At 34.6% G+C, this 16,641-nt stretch overlaps 1 protein-coding gene and 2 long non-coding RNA genes across 3 annotated transcripts; 1 reads left to right on the top strand and 2 right to left on the bottom strand.

The window, feature by feature from the left end:
• Positions 1–364: 364 nt before the first annotated feature.
• On the bottom strand, positions 365–3,429 carry LOC147493285 (uncharacterized). The gene is made up of 5 exons (XR_015199417.1): positions 3,236–3,429; positions 2,213–2,297; positions 1,989–2,087; positions 498–814; positions 365–409 (listed from the first exon to the last, which is right to left on the bottom strand). It is a non-coding gene; the product is annotated as an uncharacterized LOC147493285 (long non-coding RNA).
• A 5,788-nt stretch (positions 3,430–9,217) lies between these two features.
• LOC147493284 (uncharacterized) lies at positions 9,218–10,822 on the top strand. The gene is made up of 2 exons (XR_015198951.1): positions 9,218–9,451; positions 10,655–10,822. It is a non-coding gene; the product is annotated as an uncharacterized LOC147493284 (long non-coding RNA).
• On the bottom strand, positions 9,638–13,422 carry LOC147493283 (uncharacterized). Its single transcript, XM_086566391.1, has 6 exons — positions 13,057–13,422; positions 11,178–12,945; positions 10,638–10,839; positions 10,355–10,551; positions 10,069–10,116; positions 9,638–9,990 (listed from the first exon to the last, which is right to left on the bottom strand). Exons 2-5 carry the CDS (start codon positions 12,937–12,939, stop codon positions 10,082–10,084), a joined length of 2,196 nt encoding a protein of 731 aa, XP_086422517.1. The 5' UTR covers positions 12,940–12,945; positions 13,057–13,422; the 3' UTR covers positions 9,638–9,990; positions 10,069–10,081.
• Positions 13,423–16,641: the final 3,219 nt, after the last annotated feature.

Here is a 16,641-nt window from a genome sequence, read left to right as displayed (position 1 = left end):
TTCTAGGGTATTGTGGGAGCTCTATTGAGCTAGGGTTTGAGTGAGGCCTCTTCTTATTGATTCTTGATCTCTTGTAAACTCTCCAATCTTTGATATAAAGGAAACTCGGCTCTTGTGTGTGGATGTAGGTAACATTTACCGAACCACCTAAATCTTTGTGTCTCTTTGCATATTTACTTCCATTATTATTGTTGCTATGAAGGGTGATGATAAGTTAGTGGTTTTGCTTTGTTGAGGTTGTTGTGATAACTACCAAAGTCTTGGGTGGGTGATTTCCTTGGTGTGAACTCCAAGTTGAAATCATTTGGGATAGAAAGTAACTAGATAGAGGTGTGACTTTCTAGTGAAATCTCCCAACACCATTGTGGGGTCGTCGAATCACAATCGTCCCCGTGCCATCTTTGACAGCCTGACCCATAAAAGCGCAAAGAAAGAAGTATATACATAAAATGTATATCAGCGTATCAAAAGAATTATTGTGAATATTTAGATGTTACCTGTCCAAAAACAATTAAGGATGTTCCTGTGGGAAAAAGACTTTCAACTCGCGCCACTCCAACCATCTGCAGAATATCACCGATATTAGAAAGCCACAATATATAACTGTCATTTCTTCACAGAGAAATCGCTGAATAAGCAAAACCATGAAATCTTTCTTTTTTCCATATGATAAGAAATTCAGGATACTTTGACAATCAGAATACGTTAAGCACGCGTCAGCACTGCTAGACTCATGAAAGGTTCTGCTTGCAACTTTTAAATTCAAGCTGGTATGATCAGCTCCAGCCACATTTACACAACCCGTCCCATCATCCTGTCATAGTATATTTTGAGAAGACACATACAACAACAGGTCATGTCCACGTACGAAACAGTACCAAAAATTAAAGTTACTCCATAACCATACTACCATAGGAAGGTATACTTATCCATCCACAAAAATCTTATACCCTAACTATATATAACTACTCAAAAGTCAAAAGAACATTATTCTCCAATATCCGAGCAAATTACATGCTTCTAGTTCTCAGCAGGGGTGAAATACTCTTCTATACACGTATGCTACACTCTGCTCTTAGTTCATATTTCACAAACCGCCACTATAAGTAACAAGTTCCAGACGAGCTTCATATCAAGGTTCAGATACAAAGCATGGATTTTTCTGATGATGGCATCAAATATGGATAGAGACAGATTCACAAGCTGTAGTGCAGTCTTTTGTAGCAGAGAGCACACCTTGTTACAAAGCAAGATAAGCATCAACAAAATGATTTGAAGTTCCTTATAGAGTTATAGGTGTATGTACTAGAAATTCTTTTTTAAAGTCAAAGCTTATAAATTCCATGAAGTTTACTACAGATGCAAAGATTTATGGAAACAAAGCAAGGAGGCACTGGACGGCATTGGAGTGGTGACTTTCTGCTGCATAAGTATTTCAAAATGGAACCCTTACCCGTATAAAAATATTCATATTTTAACAGAAAACGTCATGTCCCCACTGTGGCCCTGGCCTGTCTCAGCCATACTCAATTACTCATGCAACACAGGTGACACACTTGATGTCATACCAAACTGTACCCACTTCCCATTGTACGCCTAACAATACCCTTTTCACTATATTGTTAAAGGACACTTAGCATCATCACACAATCTATTTTATTTTAAGTGTATGGCTTGTTCCACTTTAGGATTCTTTTTCCTTCTTTATATCAAGGAAAAATAACAAAGAACTATTAAGTTAGCAACGACCAGTATGCACACTTTAGTAAACTTATGCACACTTTACTTAAAAAGGACATAAAGGAGGATACGAATCACTGACTCATCTTAAACACAGATGCATGTGTATGTGTCCTTGTTAAGTATGTGTCGTGTTGAAAGACATCTCCATGGTCTTCTCATGTAGGTATCGACTTTACATTGATGCGACGAGGGACCTATTATTACCATCAACCAAAAATTGAAACAAGGAAAGAAACGGAACTCACCAAGTACCATGGGACCTCTTTACTCCTGGTCTGCAACCAAGTCGAATCACGTCTCCAGTCACCATCTTCATTCGATTTTATCATATAGTGTTGTTGTTGCTGAAGGAAATAATAAAAAGAGTCATTTGCTTACTAAGTTTAACTAAAAGAGTTAGATGCATTATTTCATGATATTTGGAATACTGTTTGCGTCCATATAAAACCTCTCATATTACTATGCTCACATATGATAGGTGTATCAGAGCCCACTAGTCCAGACTCCAGAGACAGTAACAAGCAACGGTAAGCATTCGGTACCAAGGAACTGATCTGAAAGTCAGAAAATATAACCCCATTAATACTAATACATCTAAAGGTAGGTGGTCGCTGCACATAGTTGTAACCACTTTCATCACAAATTCAAAAACTGCGGAAGTCCACTTTGCAGGACAAAATGGAGGATGAAGAAGGTCGAGGAAAGATAAAAAATAATTACTACAACAATGATTCACACTACGATAATTGAGGGTTCAAAGCAAGAAACATGGTAAGCAACTGGACAGAGAAAGACATCAAAATATCTACTAGACAACTCCCAACCTACCAATATTATCGCCTAGCTAGTTTACTTCACTTCCGGCAGAGAATTTCTTGTGTGGTGATTAAAATAAGGCTGTTGCAGGCTTACACAGTTACACTTATGACGGCAAACAATTGAACCCCAAGAATTTTCTGCTTACAACAGATACAATCATATCCTCTCTTAATATAAAGATACAAACAACATCAGAGATCAGACTACTGCACACTCTCAATTTCTCTAACTGCGAACCTCATCTAAAAATGATCACTCCGTGTCAAAGAGATACTTATCTCAAGATCAGTTCCAGAGGGATCCAAGATGCCCAAAAAAGTTTTAACACGAAAACTTCATGCAAAATCGAAAAATAATGAGAATGACCAATATATATTCAAATCAACACAATAAAAAAAACTAGTCATAATTAATAAGCAGAAACAAAGCAGCACATAAAGAACAGGAATAAATGAATGTGCACCAAAGGCGACCACGTCCTGAAATCTAAACTTTGAACAAGAAAGAAAGTAAACCTTGGAAAAACTGACTTAACCAAATCCTCCCTCGATTTGGTTGAACCACGTAACTGATTTCAGAACTTCAACCTCCCTAGAACATATCCAGAAAAATGACCAACTGAAAAAACATAGTAATCAATTAATAAATTGAAATCTAGAAAAAGGTGCAGCACCTGTCATAGCTTTTCGCCATACAATGGCATGCATGCAGCTTGAGCAAAGCAGCAACCAACTCCAGCCAAGCCAAGAATACAATGCACCGTTCTTGAAAGAAATCAAGAATCCTTAAAAGAAAAAAGCGAAACACAATACAAGTTCAGAAAAACTTGGTTCCCGACCCGGAATTGACTCAGTTACTTTCGAAACAAGAAAGGCACTAGTAACTAGTAATAGGTGAGTTTTTAACTTCAGAATAAGTTTGTGGACGTACCACTATTTGCCCTCACGGTGGGCAGAATAAGTTTGTGACATACCACTATTTGCTGTCCACAAGACAGGCTGCCCAGAAAAACTGTTTATTTGCCCAAAAAATCTTTAGATATATCTATATCTTAATATTAAAGCTCATACAAAAGGTATTTTTCAAGCTCTATTAAAATTCCACGTCATCTCCTATTAAAATGGGAATTTCTCTCATATTTGAAAAACGATTTTTTACAACGGAAATTCATCTCCTATTATAATGGGAATTCCTCTCTTATTAAAACAAATTCTAACACTTCTAATTAAAGCGAAATCATTCTCTTATTAAAATGGGAGTTCTTCTCCTATTGAAAAGAGAAAATCTAGCATATCTAATTAAAACGGAAATTATTCTCCTATTAAAACAGGATCTCTCTTCCAATTGAAAAAACGGGTTTTTAAAATTTAATTAAAATTTAATTTAAAACAATTTGTTAGAAAATTAAATCGGGTTAGCGACTAAAATGGTAGTCCCAATTTTCTAAAAAAAATCTAAATGTTTTCAAAAGAGCCGGTGCGTATACACGGGCCTACAAGCTAGTATTATAGCTATACCTTCATCCATTTATTTTTTAAAGCACTGACAGAGACTCAAGTTTTTTCTAAACTCTATTACTAATTACGAAAAAATAGGATATAAATAAAGAAACAATCTCATCTAGAGTTTTACAGAGTTTCTAACTTTTCCTAAATAATATAGCTAATTACGGGAAAAAAACAAAGACAAAAAACTAAATTGCTAAAAACAATAGTTTCAATCAAAAATGATTTTCCTACAATCCTTACACCACAAAGAATAGTTTTCACACTAATCTCAGGTGAAGTTTAACATAACAAAGTTTCTTTCTATAAATTGACAATGAAACTTTGAAAGAACAAAGGAAAAAATGAATTGAGTTGCTTTAACATTTGTTAACCACACATGTGACTGGGAAAAAAATAAAAAAAGTAAACTAATCATAAAATAAGTAATAGTGTACACCCAAAACAAATAAAATCGTATTGTATGCACTATATATATGAGCCTAACAAATAAAGTTGGATCAATTTGATGTGTCATCCACTGTGGGATTTAGACATTTAGTCATAGTTAAGGATTTCAAAAATCATAATTATGGCCACAATAATTACGACATATTCCAATTAAATTTCTGAATTTTATAATTTCCAATTTTAGCTGAATAACAAGATTCAGTTAAAGCAACGTTGGCTTAAATAAATTATATAACTATTGATTTAGTTAAAGTGGACATTGGGCTTAAATAAATTATATACCAAACAAAAACAAAACAAATTACATGTGGAAAATTAAATTATACAAAAAATAACATCACAAAATATATAATAGAAAATTAAAAAAAATAATAAATAAAAAATATATATATATATATATATATATATATATATATATATATATATATATATATATATATATATATATATATATATATATATAAACTATATATATATAATATATATATATTAAAAAACTAACGAAAGAACAATTAACGGGAAACAGAAAACTAGATGCAAATGCATCGAACTAACCTCAAATAATATTTAACGGGAAATCAGAAATTAGATGCACATGCAAGCATTAAACTAATCTTAAAAAATAATTAATAGACAATCGGAATATGAATACAACTGCATTAAACTAACCTCAAAGAATAATTAACGGGAAATCAAAACTTGGATGCAAATACACCGAACTAACATCAAAAAATAATTGTCGGGAAATCGGAAACTGGATGCAAATGTATTAAACTAACCCTCAGAGATTAAATTAACGGAAAATCAGAAACTAGATGCAAATGTATTGAATAATTAACCTAAAAAAAATTAACTATAAATTGGAAACAGGATGCAAATGCGTGAAACTAATGTTGAAAAATAATTAATGGAAAATCAGAAACCGGATGCAACTACACTTAACTAATTTCAAAAAATAAATTGGATGCAAATGCATTGAACTAACCTCAAGAAATAATTAATGAAAAATTGGAAACTGGATGCAAATTCATTGAACTAACCTCAAACAATAATTAACGGAAAATTAGAAACTAGATGCAAATGCAACCTCATCGAATAATAAACGAGAAATCGGAAACTAGATGCAAATGTATTAAACTAATATCAAATAATGATTAATAGAAAATCGAAAATTGGATGCAAATTCATTGAACTGACCTTGAAGAACAATTAATAGGAAATTGGATGCAAATGCATTGAATTAATTACAAATAATAATTAACAATAAATATAAAACTGGATACAACTGCAATGAACTAACCCCAAAATATAGTTGTGTTATATGTTGTGAGAATGTCTCGATAAGTATAGTTTTGCATTTAAAACGGTGTTTATCTTATCTTTTTTCATATGATTGGAAACACCTTGCTATTTAAGTAGCTTCAATATGAACTTAGTCTTATTAGACAATCTCACAAAACTTCAATCAAACTTCCATTATTAAACAACAAAATGAAGTTGAAGGGTTTTATCAATGACGAGTTATTATTTTTTTAATAGAGAGTACGTGGGGTTTTATCAATGGATAAGTGATCAATATAATATATGTATATAATAATTATGCATATATCGTTGTATATATTTTTTAGAATAATTAATATGATAGAATTCGTTCGTAGATAATCTTTGAAGATCTCACATAATGAGTCATGTATAATTTAAAGAATAATTAACGGAAATCGGGAACTGGATAATCTTTGATGATCCCATATAGTAAATAAAGCATAATTTATTTTTATGTCATGTTTGCAATGACACTACAGATGGATCAGTAAAAAGTTGGTATTACACACCATATTGGATAATTAAAAATAAATAAAAAATTGGATTCAAATATATTGAACTGAGCTCAAAGAGTAATTAACGGGAAATCGGAAACTTTATGCAAATGCAATAAACTAAACTCAAAAAGTAATTAACTAGAAATCGGAAACTGGATGCAACTGCATTAAACTAATATCAGAGAATAACTAACGGGATATTAGACATTGGATGCAAATCCTTGAAAAATATTTAACGGGAAATCGGAAACGGTATGCAAAAATGCATCAAACAAACCTCAAATAATAATTAACGGTGAATCGGAAACTGGATGCAAATAACGTATTGAACTAACATAAAGAAATAATTAACAGGAAATCAAAAACCGAATGCAATTGCATTAAACTAACCTCATAGAATAATTGGCGGGAAATCAGAAACTATATGCAAATGCATTAAAATAACTTCAAAGAATAGTTAACGGGAAATCAGAAACCGGATGAAATTTCATCGAACTAACCTCAAAGCATAAATAATCAGAAATCATAAACTAGATGCAGATGTATTGAACTAACCTCAAAGAGTTATTAATGAGAAATCGGAAACTGGATGCAAATGCAATGAACTTTTCTAAAGACTAATTAACGAAACATCGAAAAATAGATGCAACTGCACTGAACTAACCTCAATGAATAATTAACGGGAAATCATAAATTTGATACAACTGCATTTTTGAACAAACCTCAAAAAATAATTAACGGAAAATCGAAAACTTGCTGCAAATGCAATGAACTAACCTCAGAACAATTAACGGGAAATCGGAAATTGGATGTAACTGCATTGAACTAACCTCAAAGAATAATTAACGGAAAACCAGAAACTGAATGCAATTGCATTAAACTAAAATCATAGATTAACTATAGTCTGGGAAATCATAAATTGGATGCAATATCATTGATGAATATTTAACGGAAAATCGGAAACTAGATGCAAATGCATTGAAATAACCTCAAAGAATAGTTAACTGGAAATCGGAAATCAGATGTAACTGCATCGAACTACCCTCAAAGCTTAAATAACCGGAAATTGGAAGCTAGATACGAACTAACCTCGAAAAATAATTAATGGAAAATCAAAAAACTGGATGCAGATATATTGAACTAACCTCAAAGAGTAATTAATGGAAAATTTGAACATAGATGCAAATGCAATGAACTAATCTCAAAGAGTAATTAACGAAACATTGAAATCTAGATGCAACTGCACTGAATTAACCTTAATGAATAACTTTCGGGAAATCGTAAACTTGGTGCAACTGCATTGAACTAACATCAAAGAATAATTAACGGGAAATCAGAAACTTGATATAACTACATTGAATTAACCTCAAAGAATAATTAATATGAAATCGGAAACTAGATGCAACTACATTGAACTAGCATCAAAGAATAATTAACGTAAAATCAGAAACTTGATGCAAATGCATTGAACTAACCCAAAAACATAGTTGTATTATATGTAGGGAGAATATAATGTCTCGACAAGTATAGTTTTGCATTTTAAGTAGTGTTTATTATAATTCTTTTATTATGATTGGAAATGTCTTATTATTCAAGTAGCTTCAATATCATCTTCGTCACATTGGACATTCTCACAAAATTTCAATCAAACTTCTATTGTTAAAGGGTCCATTATTAAACCTAACAACAAAAATAAGTCAATGGCTTTTATCAAGGTTTGGTGCCTTCTTTTTATAGAGAGTGGTGCAAGAAATTTGAATGAATGATTAATATAATTTCCATATCTCATATCTCTACATAGTTGATAATATTTTTTAGAATAATTTAATATAACGACACCCGTTCGTAGGACGGGTTCGAAAACTAGTCTATTTATATAGCCCCCACAAAGTGTGATAAACGTGGTCTGCTACTATACTAGGACTTGGAACAGTTGAACCAAGTTTTGGGCCGAGAAAAGCCTACTTCTTTTTCAAAAATTGTCAGTCCATGGGCTTTGGAAAATCCTACTTTCCACGAAGCTTGTCAAGCCGGTGGAAGGTTTATTAAGGGTTTTCAGGTCATCGATCGACGAGGAAGGAGTGCTTCAACGAATGTGGAGATGTAAAACTGAAAATGTTATATTTTCTTAATTGTTTTGCATTCTAGTTGTTATGTCTCAGTACTATGCCAACAAAACAATTAGTTCGCACATCATGTGAACTACTAAATTTTAGGAATACATGAGAATGAGTATCTTCACATTCCCATAACCAAGTCACTTATATATACATTGTAAGAGCATCATCAACGCATTTGTATAATCGATTGCCAAGTCACAGTCTTCTTCACACAAGGAAGAAATCTTGAATTCCCCCGGACTCCATTATTACTCTTTAACTACTGAATTTGTGTAGAGGACTGGTATTGACTAACTTGGGTTGGGTGGGCATCCTTGTACTACGAGTCTTGCTGTCTAGGACCCACTATTGGACTACATTGTGGTTGGCCAAGTTGAACCACATATATGGGCCGTGTGATCATTTGTTTATTACAATTTGAGATAAGGCCTGAAAAATGAGTCAGCAGAGCTGAAAAATGAGTGACGAGTATCAAAATATGTGCACACTAATAATCGAGAGCGGGACTACACCATATGGCCAGCACAAAAAACCCAGTCGGCTGTGATGGGCTGGTGGAGAGAGAGAAAAAATGAAAGAAAAGATAAAAAGAGAGTTTGACTCATTATTTTATTTCCACCAACCAATCACAATACTTGGGACGTTATTTTTGTGTCATGTGTTTTAGTTCTATCCAATAATCAAAGGCAATTGCAACTAAAAGAAGTGTGGTACAGATCAGTACATCTGACTAAAAGCTATTACGTGGGTACATGGTGAACACTAATAAAGTATTCTTGGACCAGGTTTTAGTGACTAAATCATTCCGCAGCATTCGGGAACTATAAACGTAGTGCCAGAAGAAAATATTCAATGTAAGATAATCATACAAAAGCGATTGACGGCAGCGAGAAGGAAAGGAACTTGTGGACAACATACCAAAAAAACCCCTAAACAACCCAGCAACTGACAGTACATACATAACATTCAAGCTCGGGAAGGCAGGGGCGACATGGTAAGAGGATCTACCTATTCATTTCATGGACAGTTTTCTTCACCATTCACCAAAAGTCACGCAAGATCACAAAAGTTTTAAGTTTAACTGGAAAAAAAAAAAAAAAAAAAAAAAAAAGATTGTATGACTAGCATGCGACAACAAAATAGTCGTTCCCCTGATTGCACAGATCAGTTAAGATGCTAATAAGGAACAATGAGAGGTCTGATTCTGATACCACATACCTAACCCTTCCATCATAGACCAAAGGCTGTGGATCAATAGGAATATTTAACCTAGTTGGTTTAGTGATCATCACTAAACAGCCCTAAACCATTTTCACATTCCTCTTCTATACAGAACTTACAGGTCATGGACATAAGAGATTCACGAATATGTTTTTAAAATACTTCATACCGAATACAACATTGGAAGCCACACCAATCATGCATATATTTACGAAGTATGAAACTAGCAGCACAAATATATACACAATTGCCTTCAATGTCAACTTCATGGTCATCTTAGACGGCATTTTGGTCTATCCTGATGGTAGAAACCTGCTCAATTGACATTGAACATCAATAACTGAACCAAAATGTTCCATGCTAAAACTTTTTAAGTGACAGAAAAATCACCTTCACAATCATCTTAAAAGGCATTTGGTCTCTCTTGATAGTCGAAACCTGCTCAATTGACAGTGAACTTTAATAACTGTACATAAACGTGCCATTCTAAAAAAATTGTAGGGACAGCTTGTCTTAGCCGTAGGAGGGCATTTCGACTGAGCTAAATCATTAAATTGTCCCATATATAACACAACCTGGGTCAGAACACCCAAGGAGCAATAATTTGAGGACTCTAGACCTTGGAGAGGATGCCCTCGTTAGACTGAGCGTAATATTTAAACCAGGGAACTATTACCTGCAACCAACTTTTCGGGTTCCTCACTTGGAGGTTCCAATAGTGTGCTGTTAGCCACAGGCTGGTGAAGTGCCATCCAGTCTGAATCTCCACTTCCAAAGTATCCCATCTTTTCTGTTACCCAGTCCTCAGTTAGATCAATGCTATCAATGGAAATAGGGTCCATCTGTCCTGAATCTCTATCTTTCCTTAGGTTTCTGCAAATTATCACGTTGAATATTCTTTTTCAATGGACCATGCTATCAGATTTTGTATTCAAAAGTTGGAAGAATATTACACTTACATTTGCTGCAACCGCAGGTTGCATTGGACGAATACAAGGTCACAAAGCCTTTGACGCTCGAGATGGTTTTTTGACTTATGTAATTGTTCAAAAGGAAAAGAGCGTAGTTCGCAAACTCTAGCACTGCAGGTTTGACTTAGAATACGGATTGCCAGTCGAGCTATATTTGGGCAGCTACCTCCATATGTAGACCACCATTCAGCTAACAGTAAGAACATAAGAAATTCACGTAAATCAGTTTCATTATCAATTTCACATAAATTAAATAATTAAATAATTTTATATGTATCCCTTATCCCAAATTTTGGTCAGACACATATATTTAAATTTCTCATTTATTGTCTAGAAGCAGCTCTACATTGTACGACTACGCCAATTACTGGCATTGGCAACACAAATATCCTTAATATCGGTCATTCATCTCGTTATCCACCTTAATGGAAGTCTGTAGTCATTACGTAAATTAACAAACATTATTCATGTTAGAAATCCAAAAACTGAAAAAGTGAAAAGTTACATTATTGAGAAAATAATTATTACCAGGCAGTAGTGTTTGCCTAGCTCTCATTGCCATCTTCCGGCCAAAATCTCCTGTAGCATTCTTGTAGGAGATTAGCTCTTTGTTGATTTTGTCTTGGATATTAATGTCAGGTACTAATCTCTCAATGCAATCTAGCATGCCCGTTGGGATCTTATCACGTACGTCACCTTGAAGGTTATAAAATAAACTCGGATTAAGGAAAAAACTAGCCTCATGGAGAGGATGTTGGAGGAGTTGTCCACACCTACTATCTATAATGTTCCAATAGACCATGTATTCATTCTTTTCATATAATTCATTCTTGATAGCCTCTTTCACATGATGCATGCCTGCAAGAATGCAACCAACTGCAGGACGCGTGGCGCTGCCAACAGATCTCAAAACACTCAACAGTGGATCAGTTAGACGAGTAATTCTGGAGCAGGCCAACCAAAAAGAGTGAGAGAGAATGATATTTATCATTGAAACTGCCTCTGGATCCTTTGAGAGTGAACAGTCCATCCATTCCTGTGAATTAATCATGACTTGCAAATTGTCTTTTAGATGAACCATGCTTTTCAATGTTAAAAAGTCTGTTGTGGAACGAGTGATAACAGGCTGTACCAAATCTCTCCCACCTGTATACCTCCTCATCATATTCAAAACTGTCCCATGGTTGTAGATAAACCGAGTTATACATTTGGCATGCTGAAGAGTTATATTTATCCAGTCAATTTTCCCTATATCCTCAAGTATCAAATTTACAGAACGAGCTGCGCATGGGGTCCAATACATGGGATTAAAGGTGTCAGTTAACCTTTTTCCAGCATCAACATAGTGTTCATCGCCATTAGTGATCACTTGCAGCACATTACTTACTCCAACCTCTTCCACAACTCCCTTTAAAAGTTCGTACAGAATATCAGAGGAATAGACTGTACCCGACACATCTAAAGATCTGAGAAACATAATTCCTTCAGAACAATAGACAAAGATGTTCAACAACATCCTACCAGAATCTGTTGTATATTCATCAGCCAAAACAGAACATCCAATCCTTCCCCATGCCCCTTTAAATCTATCAACCAAACCATTTATCTCATCAACAGAGTTCTTCAAAACCCAGCCTCTAAGGTCATGATATGAGGTTGCTTTCAGTCCTGTTCCATTTGATGCTATAGCATTGATCATCGGCTGAAAATAAGGCGAGTTCACTGCATCTAGCGATATTCCAACGTCATATAAAAAGCGAGCTATTGCCATATGCACTTGTTCCTTATCCCTTCTTGACGATATGGGAAGAACGTCAGTAGCAGGACGTGGAAGGGCATCAGGAGTCGCAATAGGGGGCAAACTCTCTACTCTCCCTTTCTTCCTTGTTCCCAAACCTTTACCTCTCTTTCCCTCAGTAACCTTCATTACCACTCCTGAACTCGGCTCAAGCATATCTTCCGGTTCATCAAAATGTGATTCCATATTTATATCAATCTCATTAGTACTATTATATGGTTCATTAGTGATTACCCTCTTTTTTTTCTTCACAGAACCACATTCTAAAACTTGTAACATTTCATCACGAACATCGTTTGGTACATTAGTACAACAAGTCCCATTGCCTTTTCGACAAGCAAGATGTTCTTTAAATCTATGTATACCACCACCAGAAGATATTTTCAAGCAATATATACATTTGAGTTGTGTCTTATCCCCATTTTTAAACACTTCACAGTGTTGCCATGCTGGATCTTTTTTAATGGGAGTTACTGCTAATTGTTTAGCCATCACCACCTCTAAAAAAATAAAACAAAACTTAACTAGTAAATTACCAAGTACCAACAACAACACAGTAATAATAGGCAGCAATTCTAAAATAAAAAGGAAAAATGAAAATAAACTTACTAGTAGTCTTCAAAACAAGGGAGAGGGAGCTGTTTGGGTGAAGAGGAAAGAGACCCAACAAAATGATGAGAGCCGGGGTTGGATGGGTTGGTGGGTTTGTAAACCGGTTAGGTTTTGTTTAATAAATGCGGGTTTACCGGATAACCCGGTTGATACATGAAAGTCTAACGCTGTACCCGGTTTTAGTAGAATTGTAGTCGGGTCCTGTTTTTGCCGGCACAATTTGGGGTCTGTATTTATGTTGGGCACAACATTGAGTATTGGGCAGACCCCTTAGGATCACCAAAGTTAATCTTATGCTTAGTTTAATTTTCTCATAACTCATCAAAACATAATTAGTTGGTGTTGCTATATACAATGGTGCTGAAAGGTGATAGCCACAGCACCACACATCTCCTTTCTACGAGACTACCACAATCTACGACCAATTGACTTGCAGTCTTTAAGAAAAAACCATCTTCATACTTGAATTCTACTTGCTCGCTTGTGCAACAACAAGCGCACACACACACACACACACACACACACACACACACACATATATATATATATATATATATATATAAGGTACCTAGTCCTGGTGTACTGTGGTTTTTTTGTGTTGGCTTTTTAGCTCTGTTCCAAATCAAGAAATGATTGATTTATATATAAAAGTGAGAGTTAGGGAACAGTTCAAATCAAAATAGCGAACAGTTTTTGAGAGTTTGCCTAGACTAGAAGTGTGAGTTAAAATCAATCATTTCCTGATTTGGAACAGGGCTAAAAAGCCAACACAAAAAAGCCACAGTACACCAGGACTAGGTACCTTCTCGCGAAGAAGAATGTTAAGTAGAGATTGATTTGATGGATTCTCCTCCTGCAAGAATTCACTTTGGAGATAAAAGATAAAAAAAGAGTTGAAAACGTAATGGCTGACTAGTTATCTAGGTTAACCAATGATAGTGACAGTGATTCCAATCACATTTTATATTCTTTTCCTGATGAGCACCTTTATGCAATCTTTTCTGCCCCTTGGTATGCTGATATTGTGAACTATCTGGTGACTAAAGAGACTCCGCCCTTATGGAAAAGAAATCAAATGAAGAAGTTCCTGGCTCAAGTAAAGTGTTATCATTGGGATGACCCATATCTTTTCAAATACTGCCCGGATCAGATCATCCAACGTTGCATTCAAGAATGGGAACAGTCCGCGGTCTTTTCCTTCTGTCATGAGCAGTCTTATAGAGGACATTTTAGGGTAAATAAAACTGCTGCTAAAGTCTTACAATGTGGATTCTGCTGGTCAACACTCTTTTGCGATGCATTTCTTCATTGCAAAGCATGCGTTCATTGCCAACATCTTGGTCGTATTTCTGCCCGTAACATAATGCCTTTAAATCTCATTCTCATAGTGGAGATTTTTTACGCCTGGGGCATCGATTTCATGGGACATTTCCCAACTTATAATGGTTTCATCTACATCATAGTAGCTGTAGACTATGTATCCAAATGGATTGAGGTCATACCATGTCGTAATAATGATAAAAAACTATTGTGTGTTTCATAAAAGAAAACATTTTTTTCAAGATTCGGTGTTCCAAAAGCCATCATCAGTGATGGTGGATCACACTTTTGCAATCGAGTTTTTGAACATATCATGAAAAAATATGGAGTAACCCACAAGGTTGCAACTCCGTATCATCCTCAAACAAGTGGCCAAGTAGAAGTCTCAAATCGAGAGATTAAACGTATCTTGGAGAAAACAGTTAATCCAAATAGGAAAGACTAGTCACTCCATCTCAATGATGCATTATGGGCATACAAAACTGCTTTTAAAACACTTATAGGGATGTCACCTTACAGGCTTGTTTTTGGAAAACCTTGTCATCTGCTAGTTGAACTAGAGCATCGTGCCCTATAGGCAATAAAAACCCTTAATTATAATCTCGATGCAGCAGGTGAAAAGCGTAAACTACAAATAAATGAGCTTGAAGAGATTGATAATGATGCTTACAACCTTTCAAAAGATTACAAAACCAACATGAAAAGAATTCATGACAAACATATTTTGTGAAAACATTTCAAAATTGGTCAAAACGTTTTGCTTTATAACTCAAGATTGCATCTCTTCCCAGGAAAACTTAATACTCGATGGACTGGCCATTTCAAAATAACTGCAGTCACCCCTTATGGGGCTATTATTTTAAAGAACCACAAAGATAACAATACTTTTCAAGTAAATGGTCAGCGCCTCAAGTTTTTTCATGAGTTACGATCTACAGATGTTGAAGAAACTCTTCTCCAAGATCCTATCTATGAGGATTAAATCCTCTTTTCCAATGATGTATTCCTTTCCCATTCGATTCTATTTTTTGCTTTATAGGGAATACATCAATAAGATAACTAGCTAGGCCTTCCATTTAGAGTGTGTGGTTGTAAATGTCGGAGCCTTAGTCCACGTATACCTCACATATTCTTTAAAAAACACTTTTTACTTGACGTTTGAGTAAGTGTGAATCTGTGGAGCGAGTATACAAATTTATTTTCTTTATTTTATATTTCTTTTTCAAAATAGTTGTTTTCTCCATTTTATTAATGTTAGATTCTCGATACATTAATAGTCATGTGATTTTTCAAAATGGGCAATGGATTCTACACATACCAACCCCTAAAATAATGCGATCTAGGGGCAATTTGAGATCAGTTTTGTTTACTAAGGGTCGCCTATATCACTGAGCTATTCACCCGGGTTAAGACATTCTATGTCTTGTGCAATAAATCCCCCAATTTGCGTAGCTAAAGCTTTGTCTCTCTAGATTGGGTTCGCCCCAGAACCGACACGAAAGTTGCCTAAGATTTCCTGTTATGGTTTCTTTTCTAGAAAAAGTATTAGCGTCTAGAATCATAGCTTTTGAAATTCGAGTATCTAAAAAATCTCTCCATAGTTTTCAAAACTAGAGGATATAAAAATGAAAATTATATCCCCCGGAGTAACCAAAATGATACCGGATTCACGTATAATTTTATCTTATTGTCAAAACCTCTATATGGTTAGAGATATCTTTTGCTTGAAAAAAAAAATAAGGTGTCTCCAAACGAGAATTAAACAAATAGAGTAACCCAAAGTGATAATATTCTTTGTTTAATTCTATCGTTTTCCTCCACCTCTTTATTTTGTCTCGATAATCTGACATTAAAATACTCAAACTTGTACAAATTTTCAAAAATTCTTCATTTCTTCTAAAAGTCTTTCCCCCTTCTCAATCTCTCCTTTTCTAAAAACTTTCAAAAACTGTAAAAAATGTCTCCCTTTCTGGTTGGGATTGGCTAAAGTTTTCAAAAACTTTAAAGTCTTGGGAATCAGACATAAAATGACCAACCTTTTTAAAATTTCAGTTCATATTCAAAAAACCAAAAAAATTAATTAAAATTTTCATTATTTTCTTGTATATATATCCCTTCAGTTCTTTTCTTTTCTGTTCTTTCTTTTGTTTGTTTTTCATTCATTGTTGGATGTAAGTGTACCCTATACCGTTGCGTGGTATTTTTAATGTTGATCATTTTGGTACCTCACGGGTCAAGATCGGACAAGTAACGAAACGCGAA

The sequence above is a fragment of the Coptis chinensis genome, chromosome 6 (genome assembly GCF_015680905.1).
Source record: "Coptis chinensis isolate HL-2020 chromosome 6, ASM1568090v1, whole genome shotgun sequence".
Classification (NCBI taxonomy): domain Eukaryota; kingdom Viridiplantae; phylum Streptophyta; class Magnoliopsida; order Ranunculales; family Ranunculaceae; genus Coptis; species Coptis chinensis.
This window is presented reverse-complemented; position numbering and strand designations above follow the sequence as displayed.